The sequence below is a fragment of the Stegodyphus dumicola genome, chromosome 10 (assembly GCF_044657685.1).
Source record: "Stegodyphus dumicola isolate Sdum_Otavi_A_Nest chromosome 10, ASM4465768v1".
In the NCBI taxonomy this organism is placed as follows: domain Eukaryota; kingdom Metazoa; phylum Arthropoda; class Arachnida; order Araneae; family Eresidae; genus Stegodyphus; species Stegodyphus dumicola.
The window spans coordinates 109,293,305-109,310,463 of record NC_140777.1 but is presented as its reverse complement, the minus strand read 5'-3'; the positions used below and the strand labels follow the sequence as shown (position 1 = coordinate 109,310,463).

Below are 17,159 nucleotides of genomic sequence, written 5' to 3'. Positions count from 1 at the left end.
AGGTTTCTAATGTTATGCATGTTTTCAGATATTTCATAAGATTTTATTTCTTATAAATTTTAAATAATACTGAAATATTTATTCACACAGATAAGGATATAATTCAAAAACCGTTTTCGTCATTGTTTAGAAATTTATAGATCTTACAGACAAATATGGGAAAAACTATTCATTGACTAACTTTCAAATTTGATATATTCAAATACATCAAATTCATTATTTATTTCCATAACTGATAAAAGTATATATTTAAAAAATTGTTTTATTACATTAAAATCCAATTTTTTTTTATACTTATCAACGAATATGTCAACTCAAATTTTGCCAAAATACCAAGTTTTGTAAAAATCGCACGAGTAGTTTTTAAAAAAACTAGCTGTAAAAATTTTAGCTCCTCAATGTTAATTGAATTGTATATAGATTTATTAATATTTCTTTTTTATTAAACTTACTTGATTCCTTCTTCCAGAATTTGGAATTGAGTTGATTCCAAATAAAATTCGCCCATTTTTTATGATTTATTTTAAAATTTGTATTTTTAAGTAATTTTTATATATTTTTTTTTTTTGAATAACATTTTGTATTATAACCTATAAAATTTTTAACATCATCTTAAAGTAGATGCATTTCTAAGCATATATGCAAAAAATTAGAAATTTTGTTTGGAAAATTTCCTAAAATATACATGAATTTACATTTTGGCGCATTTTGAGATTTGACGATTTTGAGATTTAATATAAGCGATAATAACTAAAACGTGGTTTACGCACTTTGTTAAAGTTATTTAAAAGAATGAATAATGGACTTTGTTTCCTCTCGCGCATCAATAAAAAAAAAAAAAAAAAGAACTAATGTGTACACCACATAGCTTCCTTGTACGGAATATTTAATTATACGCAATTTTCCTGCATTTCATTCAAACATATTGAATTAACAGTTAATGAATTTTGAATTAAGTCCACTTAGTCGATAGCGCATAAACCACAATAGAATAAAGGTACCCTTTAAAGTTTACTATATTTATTTACGATAGCGACACTTCGGCGCTAGATTTACTTAACAGCGTTATATTTCATTCATTTTATATATTATATAAAATAAATAACTCATCAGAGTTATAACTTAGAGTGCACAAAAATTATATCATCTGAAAAAATACCATACTATACTATTCAAATACTGTAATAAATCTAAAACGATTTATAAAAGAAACTAAACAAGAGACACTTTTTCACAGACGATTCAGCTCCACTTAACTAATGCGCATGCGCTACTAATTAATTCAGTTCTCACTTCGCGGCAAGGCAAAAATGTATAAAAATTCAAAATATTTTCATAAAAATTTGAAAGATATTGAAAACCAGGAACACCAAGTACAGTTAAAACAATTAAAAAAAGAAACAGTTTTTACGATTAAAATTGCAACGCAAAAACAATCTAATAACTTAAATGATAATTCCAGAATCAATTAAGTATAATTTAATTCGCAATAATAAAAGAAGACGTTACTTTGTTGTTGCGAAGCTTAGTTTTTCTAGATTGGCATTAAATCCACTATTCTGTTAAGTTTCAAATATAAACAAACATGGCGGCCATGGTAATAAAAAATTAGGCTTAACCGCACTTAAACTTTTAATTTGTTGATAATTCCACAATTATTGCATGCAGGTTAACTAAAGACTAAAAAACTGGTTTGAATGCACACAGAACCCATAAAATCGTGATGAAGTTTATTTTTCCGAAATCACTTCACAGTTCTGAAACTTTTCAAACAAAAGTTCTTGTACATCTCTTCTAAGAATAACAGAGCACAATCAGTAGTAACCACTTCAAACTACTAAGAAGGTTGAACACAAGTATATAAAATGCCTCAAATGAGTAAGCTCTCACATTTCTTTCTCAATACTTCTGAGCTAGACTCAATACTCCTGAGAACTAAACTAAAATTTGATGCTCTTCTCGTTTTGTAGAGTTTTTCTTAATCCATCGAGAAATTCAAAGTTCCTCCAATTTCCCGAAATTGCTGGAGACCATAGTTACACTTATATAAGGCCATACATACAGGTATAGTTACATGGGTATCGGAATAGTTATAGTTACGCAGGTATTGGTCAAAAATGTCGCCAAATGCCTCTTCCCAAGGTTTGGCGCCTTTTTGCAATTTCATACCAAATTGGGCGACAAAAATTAGTTACCTAAACCGTCGCTAACTTGGCAACATAGCCATTTATCTAAACATTAAGTGGACCTTAAGTTTGCAACCATGTAACCTTAAGTTTTCCCGCAGTGTTTCGCACTCTTGAGGCCTTTCATGTTACATCATACAAGAGATACTACAATTTATATATGATCTCACTTAAATTATTTACATATGTGCAAAATTCATTACAATATCATATAAATAAATGGTAAGTAATAAAATTCTATAAATTAAAAAATCTACAACTGGCACGATTTTTTTCCCTCGATAGAAAAGCTACAGTTTTTTACAACATACATAAAGCTACATTTCAAGTCTGACATGAAAAAGTGAATAGTTAAAATAGTAATCAATCATTTCTTCATTTAGATTATTAATATATCAATTCACCATATTTCATGCTCTAATCAATACTCTAAATATATTAATGTTGATTTTCTGTAAGACTGGTTTTTATGTTTATTTCGCAGTGTTTACTTACTTTTAATTTTATTACGTAAAATTTCACTTTCAGATTAACTTAAAACAAAACATTATTTTGCATCTAATTACTTTCCTTAGCACTACAATTTCTTAGTTTCGTCTTTAAAAAATAAATACAATTTACTGCCGAGATAATTTTCATTTTTAAGAGTTACTACGTTAATTTCCAAGTTTTTAGCTCCAATGAGAGCCTTAACTCTCTTTTTGAAACGTGTAAGTCACTTTATTAAGCTTGAATGAATGAATCTATGAAGCATAATAAAGGTCAATAAACCTTTATTATGCTTCATAGAGTATCAAACATTTTTTGATTTATCTTATTTTTAAACAATAAATTAAAAAATTGACTTTATGATTATACTAGCAAATCATTTCTACTCAAAATGTTTTCTGAAATTGCTGTATATTTATCCGAAAACATTTAACCGAAACGCGTTAGTGTTTGCAACATATACTTTATTTATGCATAGTTTGGACTATTTTTGTATTTTATTCAATTGTTTTGCTACTTGGTTTTATAAATTATGAGCTATATTAATAAGTATATTATTAGTACCTTAACTATAAAATAAGTTTATACTTGTCAATACAGTATATTTTTACTCTGTATTAATAATGTAAAAAACAATCTTTTGTAAAAAATTACATTTTATAATTCTAGAAGATTCATTAATAGTGGACTTTTGAATCATTTACAAGTGCAATAAATAATTAAACAAAGAGAACTTATAGATTCATTCCTACATTCTGCTATCCTTTATAGTAAATTCTCCAGTTAGTGATCTTTTTAATACATGACATTTTGAAACTGAATGATTAGAGAAAACGAAAAAATCATAAAAGCAGTTGCACAAACTTGTATTTTTACGATTTACCAAGCCTATTTTCTATGTATCGTTTACAAACTTGTACCTACTGTGTACCACTCTCCTTCATTTATCACATATGCAATAGTCTTTAAAATTTCGCACTAGTCAAAAGGTAATATATTAATCGAATATGTATGCTTGCCGTTATCTAATTCAAATAAATCCGAATAAGGAATGGCAGCTTGATGTATCTGTTCGCAGTAGTCGCTTCGCATAGCGTTACCCAAGCTACAGTTTAAATGAATAAGAGAATTATCATGTAGTTTATCGGAACTTTATTCCTACCAATTCTAGAATTTTTCATTCGAAACTTCGTGAGGAATTATCTAATACTTAACCTATATAAATGGCGTTGTATTATTTTGTATAACGATTATTCCAAGCATAAATGTGTAATAAACCTGCATTTATTGCAAATACTATAAAAGTTAACAGTTTTGACAGAAGTGAACATTCAATCGAATTGTTGAAAAGCAGCTTCATTCCACTCAGTTTGCAGATTTTGCCATGATAGGAAGTGCCATGATCAAATCCCCAAATATATTTTTATTCTATGTTATTCAGAATAACATGGTAACAATAAGAATATCATTCCAACATGCATATTATTTATCAACAGTAATTTTGGAGAATGGTGTTTCAGAGTGTATATTTATTGGACTTGAATATTCGAACGTCTAATTGTTCATAACTTCTATACTTAAAACTATCAGAAGTTTCATAATGGGTGTCCCAACAAAAGCGTCGATTTTAATGTGCCCCCAAGAATACTTTATGCGAGGCAAGATTATGTTCAGAAAATAAAAATTATTTTTCCATATTTAAACAGACAAATGCTCCGACTTTACGAATATTGAGTTTGATTTCACCTTGCAAACTGATATTTTATCACTCAGCGCGGCTTTTTTGCGAGGTAGTCTAGGTGGATTCGTTAGGCAATAGGACAGCAAGTTTCGATTGTGAAACTCTTTATCAGAATGAAGAATGTTATGCACAGAGTGTTAGGTAGCTTCGTGTATCCTTTGGACGTAATAGTAAAATTTCTAGAAGTAAATAACGATAAAAAAATGAAAACAATTATATAACTTTATGGATAACTGGTGCTTGTTAAATGAGGAATAAAATTACCTCGAAGAAAAATCTCAAATCGATACTTTAGAAAATTAAATTCTATAAAGCAAATTTTTAAAAATAATAGAAATAAACTTATAAGCTCTTTTATATTAATAAATAACATTATACAATTAAAAGTTCATTATGCCATTAAAAGCTTTCATAGACTGCGTCGTTTGTTCTAGAAAGGGAAAACGAAATACAATAAGCCATTTTTTAAGAGGTACGTTTCTTTATGAAATAAATAGAGAATGCAACTCATATTGGTTTCATTAGCTCTAACTCAGAATTAGAAACGAATTTTCTCTTAACACTCTTGAAATCTAATGAAGATTATTTATTTTACAATTGTAATTTCTTAATTGACTACTTCCAGCTAATTGCAAGGTAATGACAATTTAGTAGATTTTTTCTGAAGTATTATGCTGATATACTTAGTTGGTTAGTTTGGTTCGTTTAATTATGGCAAATCACTCAAGGCCTATCTGCCGAACGAAAGGGATGCGTGTGGACGACTTTCTAACGGAAACTGACTCGTATACACGTTACACATGGGGAAAACTATGAAAATGCCTATTCAGCCATCACGTTCGCCTAGAATCGAACCCAAGTCAGAACAACCAGTGTTTAGCAAATTTACTTCTCGGCAGGTTGGTGGGCAATAGTATAGTTGGAATTGTGCGTTTTTTAAACACTTTTTGAGTACTGATGGTTTGTACTTTATGTGAATCAGATTTCCATATTTCCATTAAAATCAAATCGTAGCCATTGTGCCATCTGCTAGTTTCAAAATCCGTTATAGTACCATTTTGCCTAATGGTGATGTATCAAAATCAATCTTCTGCTCTCTAGAATGTAATCTGCTGTGTAAATTCTGCTTCTAGGGAAGATTCTAACTATCCTATAAGAGTTTTAAGAGTTTTTATTTTTTTAAATATTACTATTTTAAATGAGTCTATACAAAATTTAATTTATGCAAAAGTTACAGAAATTTATTTGAAAGAAAAACACACGAACAAAGCTATGTTAAACCATTAATCGGTTATTCTTTGCAATATATAGAATTATTATAATTTATTTTATCAAAAATTATATGCAGAAATGTTAATTAAAATTGTTATTATTAAAAGTACGTAAAATGAAGAAATACTGAAAACTTTCACGAAGATAAAATTTGTGTCGCTGTCTGTTTAATAACTTTAATTTTGTTTTTTGTTAAGCTAATAAATATATTTAGCGTTTCACATAAATTAATTGAATCATAAATATTTTTTTAAGTTATGCAGTAACCATAAAATTTATGTGTTAGTCTATTAAAATTAAGTACGGTAAATAAATGTGTATTAATTTCATACGATCCTTATTAAAAATTAAATTTTAGCCTAATTTCCTGCCTTGTTACATTAAAAACATTTGCAGGCCTTTTAACTGTTTATGTGACTATAAATATTTATTTTGTTTGCATTAGCATAACTATTATGGCTAACAAAATCGAAAATATACTTAATGTTACTTGTGTTTCCTTCTGAAAGCTATCATGACTTCACTTCTCAAATCTTTATATTTTAGGTATCCCTCGCCAATCAAAAAGGAACCCAATGATAGTTTAGTTGACGGAAATGAAAAGAGTCCAGATATTATCCCACTTCCTAATGATATTGAAGGTGAGAATTATTCATTTCTGAATTTAATTTAACACGATGATTATTGAGCTGAAGTGCTACTGTGTTTAACTATTGCTTGTATCTACCTATGTTGCCTCTCTGTTTTGATAGAGATAAGCTCAGTTGCCCAGTTATACAGAAGATTACCAAGGAATTAATGTTGACCATTTCAAATATTTTTAATACCGATATTCTTAGTTTCATCGTTAGGGAATATTTTATTACCTAACGATAAAATTAAGTGTATCCAACATCACTTAATTTTAGCTTTCATAGTTATCCTATCTGTGCAACTTCTAGAGCCAAAATTATTTGCTACTGATATTAACAAAATGGTATTATCTAATGAAGCTCGAGAATGTTTTACTGCATTATTACTACTTCCTTATTATTTACACTACTGGGTCTTCCAAAATGCAACACAGTGAATAAACATCCAAACAGTATGAAACTTGCATCATTCGTATAATGTGATGGAATATGCAAATGATTACGAATTCAGCGTATGTGCACATCAAGGACAACTGCAGTACATCCGTATATAAAAGGTAAAAATATTGCCGTTTTGAATAACGTGAATTGTTCTCTTGCGAGAGTTTTTGTATGTGCACCTTTAATATGCCTGCCTCGTAGATAAACATGAGCATCATTCAAGCACGTTTCTGAGTTCGCCGGAGCTAGAATCGCTGCATAGAGACTGCGGATTATCCTTCCAGAAATCGGTCATCGTGTTGGACGTAGCCAAGCAACAGTCATAAGAATATGGAATCGGTGGATGTAGGAGCGAACAACTGACGAACAGGAGCAAATGCAACCGGGTCGTCGCACCATTCCATAAGAAGACAGGCATATTGTGCGCATGGCACTGATAAAGAGCACTGCGAGGTCTTCCACTTCATCACAACGAACGCAGTCTGTAACATAACAATCGATGTCTGCACGGACAATTCGACGTCCTTTACAGTATAATGGATTGTCCACTAGACGTCCATTGCTTCTCTTTAACGTAAAACCACATACTTTTGACTTGTGCGTTGAACGGTGGAGGTGGACATCCGAATGGCATGACATTGTGTTTTCGGTCAAAACAATCTTCTGCCTGTAGTACGACGACGGTTGGATTTGAGTTTGAAGACGCTGTGGAGGAAGGCTGCTCGACTGCTATGCATAGTCATTCTGGTCCTGCACCTGTTGTTATGTTATGGAGTGGTATGATTCCACCCTCGCACCCTATATTATGCATTTATTACATACCAGCAAACGCTATATCTCTGAGGGTTTACATCCTGTCCTAACTCCTTGCCTGAGGCCACATTTGAACAATACGAATTCAACAATTCAAAGTACGCGAGCACACCTTGCAAAGTTCAGGCTTTCTTATTAGCCCAACATATTGCATTGTTAACTTGGCTCGCCTGTTCACCAGACCTATCGCCCATGGAATATATCTCGTCAATAACCAGAGCACGCCATGCTCGCAATACCGCAACCGCAGGTACATAGGATGAATTTTTGCTACGCGTGGAGGCACTATTCCCATCAACACATCCAAAGACTTTTTCATTCAATGCCAAGTCCTGTAGCAGTGGTTATTGACAAATATGGAGGCAACAATAATTACTGATTTTCTTGTCTTTCTCACCTCAAAGATGCCTATATTTCAAATCAGTCAAAACTGATTATCACTTAAAATTACTTCAAAAGAATAACATGCATAATTTCCGAAATAAATTTGGCTTTGATACTTCTCGTCTTTCGTTTTATTACACTTTGGATAACCAGCAGTGTATTAAAAAATTAAATGAATTACTAACTACTTAAACTAAAAACTAAAAATTACTTAAACTAAAAATTGTTTAAATGTCGATGTAATAATAATGTCTAAAATGCTTATGTATTTGTTAGGAGAGCAAAGAAAAAAAATTAATGAAAATATTACCAAATGTACTTATAAAGATATAAGTTTATCACTTGTTGGAAATTCAAGTTGGTGAAAAACAAAATATAGTCTAAATAAAATGTATTCTCACATTTGATAAACACGCATATAAGCAGTATTTTATATATATAGAAAATGCACATTTGTTGAGGTAGATCTGGAAGTTATTTATTTCACAATACCTAAAACAAGATGATAACAAACAGTGTTTTTCCCCATTTATAGAACAATCTCTTAAGCCTCTTAAAATTATCTTACTAACTGACGATGTCCGTGACGCGTAAATTTTATAAAAATGTGATGAAATTACTTGTCCATAACGCTTTATTTAAAAGGGCAATTTATGTTACTTAGATGTAATACTTGTATAATTTCATTTTTAATCTATTGCAGTAGTATACATGGGATGTTTACAGAGTTTTAATAACTGAAATCTGGTTCAATTCCTAGAACTCATAATCAACACTGTCGGCCAGAGACCAGTCTTGATATGTTTATGCAGCTACCTCGCACAATATTGATTAGTCAAATTAAGTTGTTTGACTGACATAGGCGGGCATTTTTAGCACACCGTTTTGCAGCCATTAGAGATCCAAACAGGAAACCTTTTTGCCTTTAAAGAAACAATGTATGAAATCTTCAGAAATTATTCAATTTCTAAAAATATTATGTTCTCCCATTTTGGAAAAAAGAAAAAAAAGGAAAAAGCATGTACGGTCGTTTAACCATTCCATAAGGAGAAGGACACGAGATACTAAAAACGTTCTTTGAGAACTGCTTAAAAATTACATTTTCATTTGGATATGTGTATTCATTTAAAGTGGATTTATGTTGGAAAATTTATGTTGTGATATCGATGGAAATTGACGAAATAAAACATTATGTACAAATCCCTAGAAAACTTTGGTAACATCCTACATATAGTATAACTATAATACCTAACAGTTTTAAAGTACAATTTTGTTTAGCATTTGCTAATATTTTCTTTCTTTTCTTTAACACCTGCCCAGTTTACGCAGCATCAGTCGCTGTGGAAATGTGTTCAGCATCTCCCAGGTTACCAAAGCAAACTGCAGAAGTTTACTACACTGTCGAAAGTCAAACTTGCGTGTAGTAGACATTTTACCACTTCAAAGGTAAGACGTTACCTTATTACAGCAACGAAGTAAACATAATTTTATACTCAGTCTTAAACAGCTTAAAATGATTTATCCCGAGAGCATACAGCTTTTAACGTTTCTGTACTGCATCTGTTTCTGTTAAATTATTAACAGACATTCATATTAATAAGCTGCAAGAAAGTATACTCTCGTTTCATGTATTATAAATCAAAATATGAAAATTCAAATATGTTATGAGAAATTATGTAGAAAAGCAAGTGCTAAAATAATAACAAAGTGCTCAGTATTGCGAATAATTACGCAAAGCTTTAGAAATATTAGTAATGCCACTTTATTAACAAAGTAGAATTTTCTTTCAAAAGAAAAAAATGATTAATTGAAGCAGAAAAATAAATACAGTAGGTATTTAATATCGTTCATTACAAAAGCATCCATTATGTTTGGAACTTTAGCATTACATATTATCAGCCTAAAAGTTTACGGTACCGCAGAACGGTATTTGTACTGATGGAACAAAAGGAAATTGCATATAGTAATTCTGTAAACGTCTTTAGTGATTTTATCATATTAGGAAACAAATTATTTCATAGTTTAATTTTATTTATCCAGATTTATCGTTACAATTTTATCGTTGTCAGTGCTTAAGGTTTTTCAAAATTAAATTCCAGTATGGTTATTTATCATATATAGAGAGAACAGGATACTATAGAACTAACTATTTGTTCAATATTTATAACTTTTGCTTTTTTCCGGCGGATGTAATTTGAGTTTATTAATACTCGAAGGGACTCACAATAAATTATCTTGTCTTGTGGCTGATATCATGAAAAGTACTATATTGTGCGAATTAATTGGGACGAGGCGATAGTTTTGATAATGTATATACGTAACTTCCTATGCAGCGATAATAATAAAATGAGAAAAATACAAGTATATCGTCCTTTAGCGCAAATGATCTTTATAATGCGTTTATTCGTTGACTCTACTAGTCTTGTGCATATAATTTTTACTTCTTTATCATGGATCTATACGTTTATAGCATTCTTAATCATGTCGTTTTTGTCCTACAGTCCACTTTGTTAAGACATTCCTTGAAAATTTGCCACAAGTTTCGAACGAATCTAAGTCAGGCCAATCTAGTGCAATAATTTTATTTGTTAACATGAACCTTCTGATATAGTTTGAATTGTCGCATGGAACCAAGTAATGTTAAAATGTCTCTGCAATGTTTACGAGAACGACATTATCCTTTGTTTTAAAATGTCTATATACTTCAATAAATTCATCACTTCATCATTAGAAACTAGATTGCCAATGACATATGCACGGACAAAACTGCAAAATATTTGTTTTTGAGTTTATTTTCCGGTTTGTCGGATATAATGAGGTCCTATTGAAATATTACTTCGTCTAACAAGGTTAGATGAGTAGCCATGAACTTGTATTTTTCGTCCCTCAATAATCACTTTGCTTCAAATAAATGGTTAAAACTGGTTTATTAATAAGCTTTCTCACGTTCCGACCAGCAGAGAGTAGTCTACGCTATACGTATAAGGAATGGATACCAATACCAGTAGACAATAGGTCCCTTTTTGTTGTCTTTGTTAGTTTTTATTTGATTAATAATGTCATTTGAGAGCAGGCAGCAAACAAGTTTTCGAGTTTTTATCCTTTTCTTCCACATTTAAGCTTTCTTTCTGCTGAAAATGATCTAGTTTCACTCTCTCTCTTCATAATTAGAGAAATGTTTGATTTTCCAACGCCAGCCACGAAAGCAATATTTGTTACAGTCAGGGGCGTGTGACTGTTAAGTGAGATAAACCTTTCTATCCAGGCGCTATATACATTTACCAGGCTCTAAATACATTTTTAATACACAAATGCAATTTTTATGCAAATTTTGCAAAAGCAGATTTCTTTTCTCACAGAAACAAGCTTTAAAATGGTACAATAATCCTAATTTATTTGTAAACCAGTTTTAAGTACACAAAAGCAGACGACTAGATGACATTAAGGCAGATAAAACTGCTTTGAGAAACTTACTAGGGCCATCTGGCAATTAAATTTAAATTATGTTATAAGATATTCCTCCCGCCTTCCTAGCGTGCCTTCGTGGTGTAGTGGTTCTGCACGTTGGGCCGGTATTCCAGACGTCCGTGGTTCGATTCCCGGCAAAGGCGGTTGTTAGGTTTTCATCTCTCCGGCCTCCAAAAATAATCCTAATGTCTCAACAGTCGCGCCCGAACTAAAAGGATGTTGGATGATGATTTTCCTCACCCAGGATTTGGCGATTGGGTCCCCTAAAAACCCTAAAGGGGAGAGTATACAAGGTATTTCTCCCTCCTTCTTAGCGTGCCTTCGTGGTGTAGTAGCTCTACACGCTGGGTCGGTATTCCACAGGTTCGTAGTTCAATTCCCAGCGAAGGTGTTTGTTAATTTTTCATCTCTCCGGCTTTTCCCAATTAACCTAATGTCTCTACAATGTGAAAAAAATTGCTTCGTTCCAATTAATTTGCACACTATACCGCATGAACCCGGTTCCAAACCCCTCCATTAAGAATACGCCTACTGCCATACACACTGTAACTTACAGATGAGTGGGAAACAGTTCACCTTAGAGAAAGTTCACGAAGGTAGCCTTCCCTTTAGACAGATAACTCTAATAGGATTTATCAAACTTTAATAATAATAAGAGGTTCATTTCTTTAAAGCATTGTAGTTTATTCGAGATAGATCTCCGAAGGTTAAATGGGAGCTTTTGTAGTTATTTTAATACGTAATGTTAGAATGAACATTTTTATTCACTACACAACATTGAAAATGTAACATGCGACAAGCGACAGAGGACGTGGACACAACTCCTCTACCCATACGATTAATCGGTATTATATTTTCCATTAAATTTTACTCAAATGATAAATAATAGAACATGTTAATTTGCCTCCCCCGAAAAAATTGCCGATCTTTGGATATTTTTTGAAGAAAATGAATTTTTTATCTAATGATACTTGCAATTAAATAGGAAGCAATTAAGAAAAAAAATTACATTAAGTAACAGTTTGCCATTTAATGCCATGAAGAGTAACATAATAAATCCCTCCTACAGCCCCTCCCCAAAAAATCTCCCCATAAAATATATTCATTATTTTAAAAATTAACGAAAAAGCACTTTAATACCCGCAGCTAAAATTAACGAGCTACGTAAAACATGCCATAAATAGAAGATGAAATTACGTCCTTATGAATTATACTTCGCGTTATCTAGCAAATGTTTTATGAGCGAAGATGTTATTAAAATTTGCCAATAAGTACGTGTAACTGAATTCGCTAAAACAGAGGTCGTAACAAAATGGTGTCTTTTTTTATATGTCTAACTTTTAATAAATATAAGCATTACGAAATATTTCCTAGCATAATTTCTGTTCTCCCGCTGAAATCGGTTAAACTTTTGTCACATAATTATTGAGGACAGAGGGTCACTGCAATGTTTTAATCATCATGATGGTAATAATAATTTTTCAATAAATTTTTCTACTTACATGAAAACAATACTAAATAACACTCACAATAAAACGTTATTTTAAATTATATTGTCTTTTTGCTATTTTATGCAAATTAAGCAGTTTCCGTTATTGCTTCACAGTAAATAAAATCATTTAAATCTTCAAGTAATACATATCGTATTTTTATTTCAAAGTATACTTTTATTTAAAACATTAGCATTACTTGTCTTAATTTTTGTTAAAATTTGTATTCATTAACTTACAGCTATCACTGAATCTGCATAACGGCACTTAGGTGTGAAATTGATTATAATTAAGTGTGAATGAGTGACGTATGAAACAATCGTCAAATATACAAAGATTATTTATATTTAAAACAGTTACATAATTTGAGTAAAAGATATTGAGTCTAACATAAACACGTTTGATCCAATAGTAGAACCACAAAGCAATATTTTTCCCGCCAAAGTGAATTGAGCTTGAGATGAACTACTTGATATAGGCATTAGTTTTAGAAGTATAACAGCAGAAATAATAGCTATTACATTTTACATTATTATCCATCACGCCACTTTGAATTTGTAACCTGATTGAAGGGAAATGCATATTAACGTTTTGTATTTAGTAAACTAAGATATGAGTATTTTGCTGTTCCACACAGCAAAAATATGTTTTTGTGATTCGTCTGACTGATGTATCAGCTTTATGTTTTGAACTTTTCTTTTCCGATTCAACTGAATAGAGATATTAAATTCTTTCCTAAGCGATCTTTTATTAATGCGGAGAGATAACAAAATTATAGTTAATATGGGCGTTCAATTATAATTTTCTGCAAAACTTATGGAAATAAATTAATATACATTTATTGAGGCACTTAAAATAAATATGCACATCATGTTCAAGTTAAAATTAGACTTGTAAATGTAAAAAAAAAAAAAATGTAGGAGGTTAAATTGTTTATTCAGAGAAAGCACAAAAACTTTGAAAGCAAAAATGAGTGCCCAGAATTCTTTAAGAGAAACAGTTGTTGAACACTGTTATAATGCGTATTGCACTGTGATTGTTGTTTTGCAAGGACATAATTTATTCTTGGCATTTCGATTTTAACAGGTGCTTTTTACAGAATGAGGTACCATTTCACCTACGTGGATATATATGTTTCCAAAATTATCGAACATTTAGGTTTCAAAACTTGCATCTTTTGTTAAGCCTTCTCATCACTTTGCGAAATTGTTGTTTGGCGATGAATGAGTTATGGTCAAAGGAATTGAATTACTCGCTTCCTGTTCATTGAAATAAAAATATATATTGGGTTCTAGCAGATAACGTTTAGCAGTTTGTTTGACTTTGGCGCAAGAGATGAATATCACTTGTAGTTGTCGTAGCTGGTGATACTTCTTGGCAACAGAACCGCATCTAAATCAATATGGCTGCCCCGCTTTTCAACTCTTGCCCATCTAGATGACTTTTTGGGTTGATTGTTAAAATAAACTGTGTCCATAATCAACAGCCATACGTTAAAGAGCTGAAAAGGAAAATTTCTGTTATCGCCCAGGGTACAAATAAGAAAAAGCTTTTTCATGTGCTTACGAACATGGTAAACCCTGTAGACAGAAGCACTAAATTAGAGAGGCCCCCATTTACAGCATATGCTGTAAGAACGTATTGTATGATTGTAGGTTAAATTATTGTTTCTACAAACTTTTGAATTTCTAATTATACATCTTACATACATTTACAGATAACAGGATAAATAACAGGAAATTCCTATTTTAAAAATTTAGTTATATTAATCATTTTTACAACTTTTGTTTTAATATATAAAATGCTTATTTTGAATCTTAATTTTAATAATTTATTCGAGGTTTTTAGGTAAATAACAGAAATTTCTTAGCTGTATGTACAAAACAACTTTCAGCATTTTAATATTTCTTTACATGAAGAAGTTTAGAGCAAAAGAGATAAAGAAAGGTTCAATAGTTTCTTTCATGTATTACTAATTAAATCAATCTAAAATAGATTATAAAGGAAATTACACAGAAATATATGAAAATGTGATGATGACACTGGAAATGTTTCTTGGGTCTCATATTAGTTTGCTTATTTAAGATATTAATGCATTTCTATGTTTCAGTCAATCCAACAGCCTTGCGACTCCCAACACAATTTAAAATGACAAAGGACCTGCTTTTGAGATGAACCAAAGCTAACTCAACTGTTTATTGTCGTTTCCTTTGCAGAAGAAAACATATGAAAGGGCCCAGTAAGACATATTCTTTTTTTTTCACACTTTTAAGTCTATTAAAAATACTAAAAAATATTGACAAATTTTAAATTCTTCTGAGAAATTATATGTGTTCTGTTTTGAGAAACACGTCATCTCCAGAGAAATATAAATATGCTATTTTCGTTGAATGAAACAAGATTCGAGTTTGTTTTCTATGCATTAATATACTTAATGCGGATTTTTATTCTAAATGCACATTTTACGAAATGTAAAGTCCGCACATCCCCTTAAAGTTTATCTAGTAACTGAACTGACTAGAAATTTTCTTTGGAATTCACGTACACCGAACCGACTGTTATTTACTTTTAAACTTGACTCAGTAGTTGCTAAAAGATACAATGTACCTCAACGTATTCAACCGTTGCATATAAATAATATTAAGTATTATTGGAATGGAGATCTCACATAGTGTTCTTTCCCAGTTGCACTTAAATATTTTCTTTCGTCGCAATGCGATTTTCGCCATCTTATGGAAGAGAAGAAAGTACAATAAAAATGTTCACAGCATGAATAATAAAATACAAAGAAATAAAAAACAAACAATTAAGATGTGACGAATACAGAGGATAAAAAGCAATTTGTATAATACGTGTAATAAAGAATTATAAGAAATATTACCAAATCTGTAATACTAAAATCAAATAATATTATTATAATCAAATAATAATATTAAAAAAAGTAGAAATCTTTCAGTCTGAGGAAAATTCAGAATATTAAAATATTCGTGCTACATGAATACAAAATGATACTCAAACTTTCGTAGATTTACTGAATTCTTCAGCAGTGAGTACAATGTGTACAACGCACAAAATTGAACAATAAATACAACTGTGCTGTACAACGAGCACAAATGCAGTACAATGAGTACAAAGTTTGAGTATTTGAATACAGTGCACATATCTTTTGTTATAGTGAATGTCTTTGTATTTCCATTACTAGAAACAATTATAATGCATATGTGAAGGCTTTTACCTTGAAGTTCTAAAATTAAGAAATCATTTGCGAACAATTAAAATTTTTATAGATTCTGAAATATTCAGTTAAACACTTCACATAAACGTTATGCTGTTAAATTAAAATAAAATTGTATTTATATTTATGTAGTAAAAAGACGTAGAACGCTAGACATATGTTACTAAAATATTTTCAAAATTTTTATATTTTTCATCCATTCTAGTAATTTTTCTTTGTTTTCGATGAAAAAAGAATTCAAGAATTATTTTTAGATTTATGGATCTAAATTTGATATTTAAAACGTTTTCGAAATGTATATTAGACAAAAGTTTTGGATATTGAATATCAAAATAAACATAAGGAAAGCTATGATTTTTGTAATTATTATACTGTGTAGGAAATAGTTACAGTACCTAGAATATACACTCAAACATATCGTACTTATTAAAGATGTATAATTTGGAGATCTGAATTTGAATATTCACTCTTGATATAACTTTTAAAACATGATTTCTAGTATACGTAGAGTCTATAGTAAGTGATGTATGACGTTGCTACCCTCATATATGTTGGATTCTTCTTTATTAATAATATTGAGAGTACTTGAATGAGGGAAATAAAGGGGCAAAATTGTATCATACTTCCAATTACTTCACCAATTTCGACTGAACTGAATGAAAAACGAAGTTATTATTGAATATTTTCATTATTAAATATCTGTACATCACTCTGGATGTTAAATCTAAAAGGGTGAATATCTGCATGTAGATATAATGGTCAAAAAAAGCCTTTAACTTTGCATTAATGAACTTGGATTGGTTAAAGCATTCATCAAATTGAAAATCTATATGCAGGAAGAAACTTGATCTAAAAATTAACTTTGGTCGAAATAGTTTGGAGAGCAGATTTCTAGTAGTCTCATATTATTCCAAGACCCCAAAACTTGCAGTTAGTGTAGTATTGCCAGAACCTAAGCAATAAAAAGTTTCGAGGATGACAGAACATCTTCTCTACGACCAATAAAGC

General features: G+C 30.7%; 1 protein-coding gene across 4 annotated transcripts in view; it reads left to right on the top strand.

Moving 5' to 3' along the window:
* The window catches only part of LOC118189750 (protein turtle-like), a 766,067-nt gene that overhangs the window by 713,803 nt on the left and 35,105 nt on the right, over window positions 1-17,159 (top strand). Inside the window, exons 10-12 of one of the 4 annotated variants that reach the window (XM_085825379.1) lie at window positions 6,235-6,329; window positions 9,279-9,404; window positions 15,027-15,156. In XM_085825379.1, the coding sequence (XP_085681505.1) occupies window positions 6,235-6,329; window positions 9,279-9,382 (199 nt within the window). In that variant the 3' untranslated portion in view covers window positions 9,383-9,404; window positions 15,027-15,156. Of the gene's footprint in view, window positions 1-6,234; window positions 6,330-9,278; window positions 9,405-15,026; window positions 15,157-17,159 lie in introns of those variants that run through there. The other 3 variants (XM_085825381.1, XM_085825380.1, XM_085825382.1) reach the window with 3 other exon arrangements.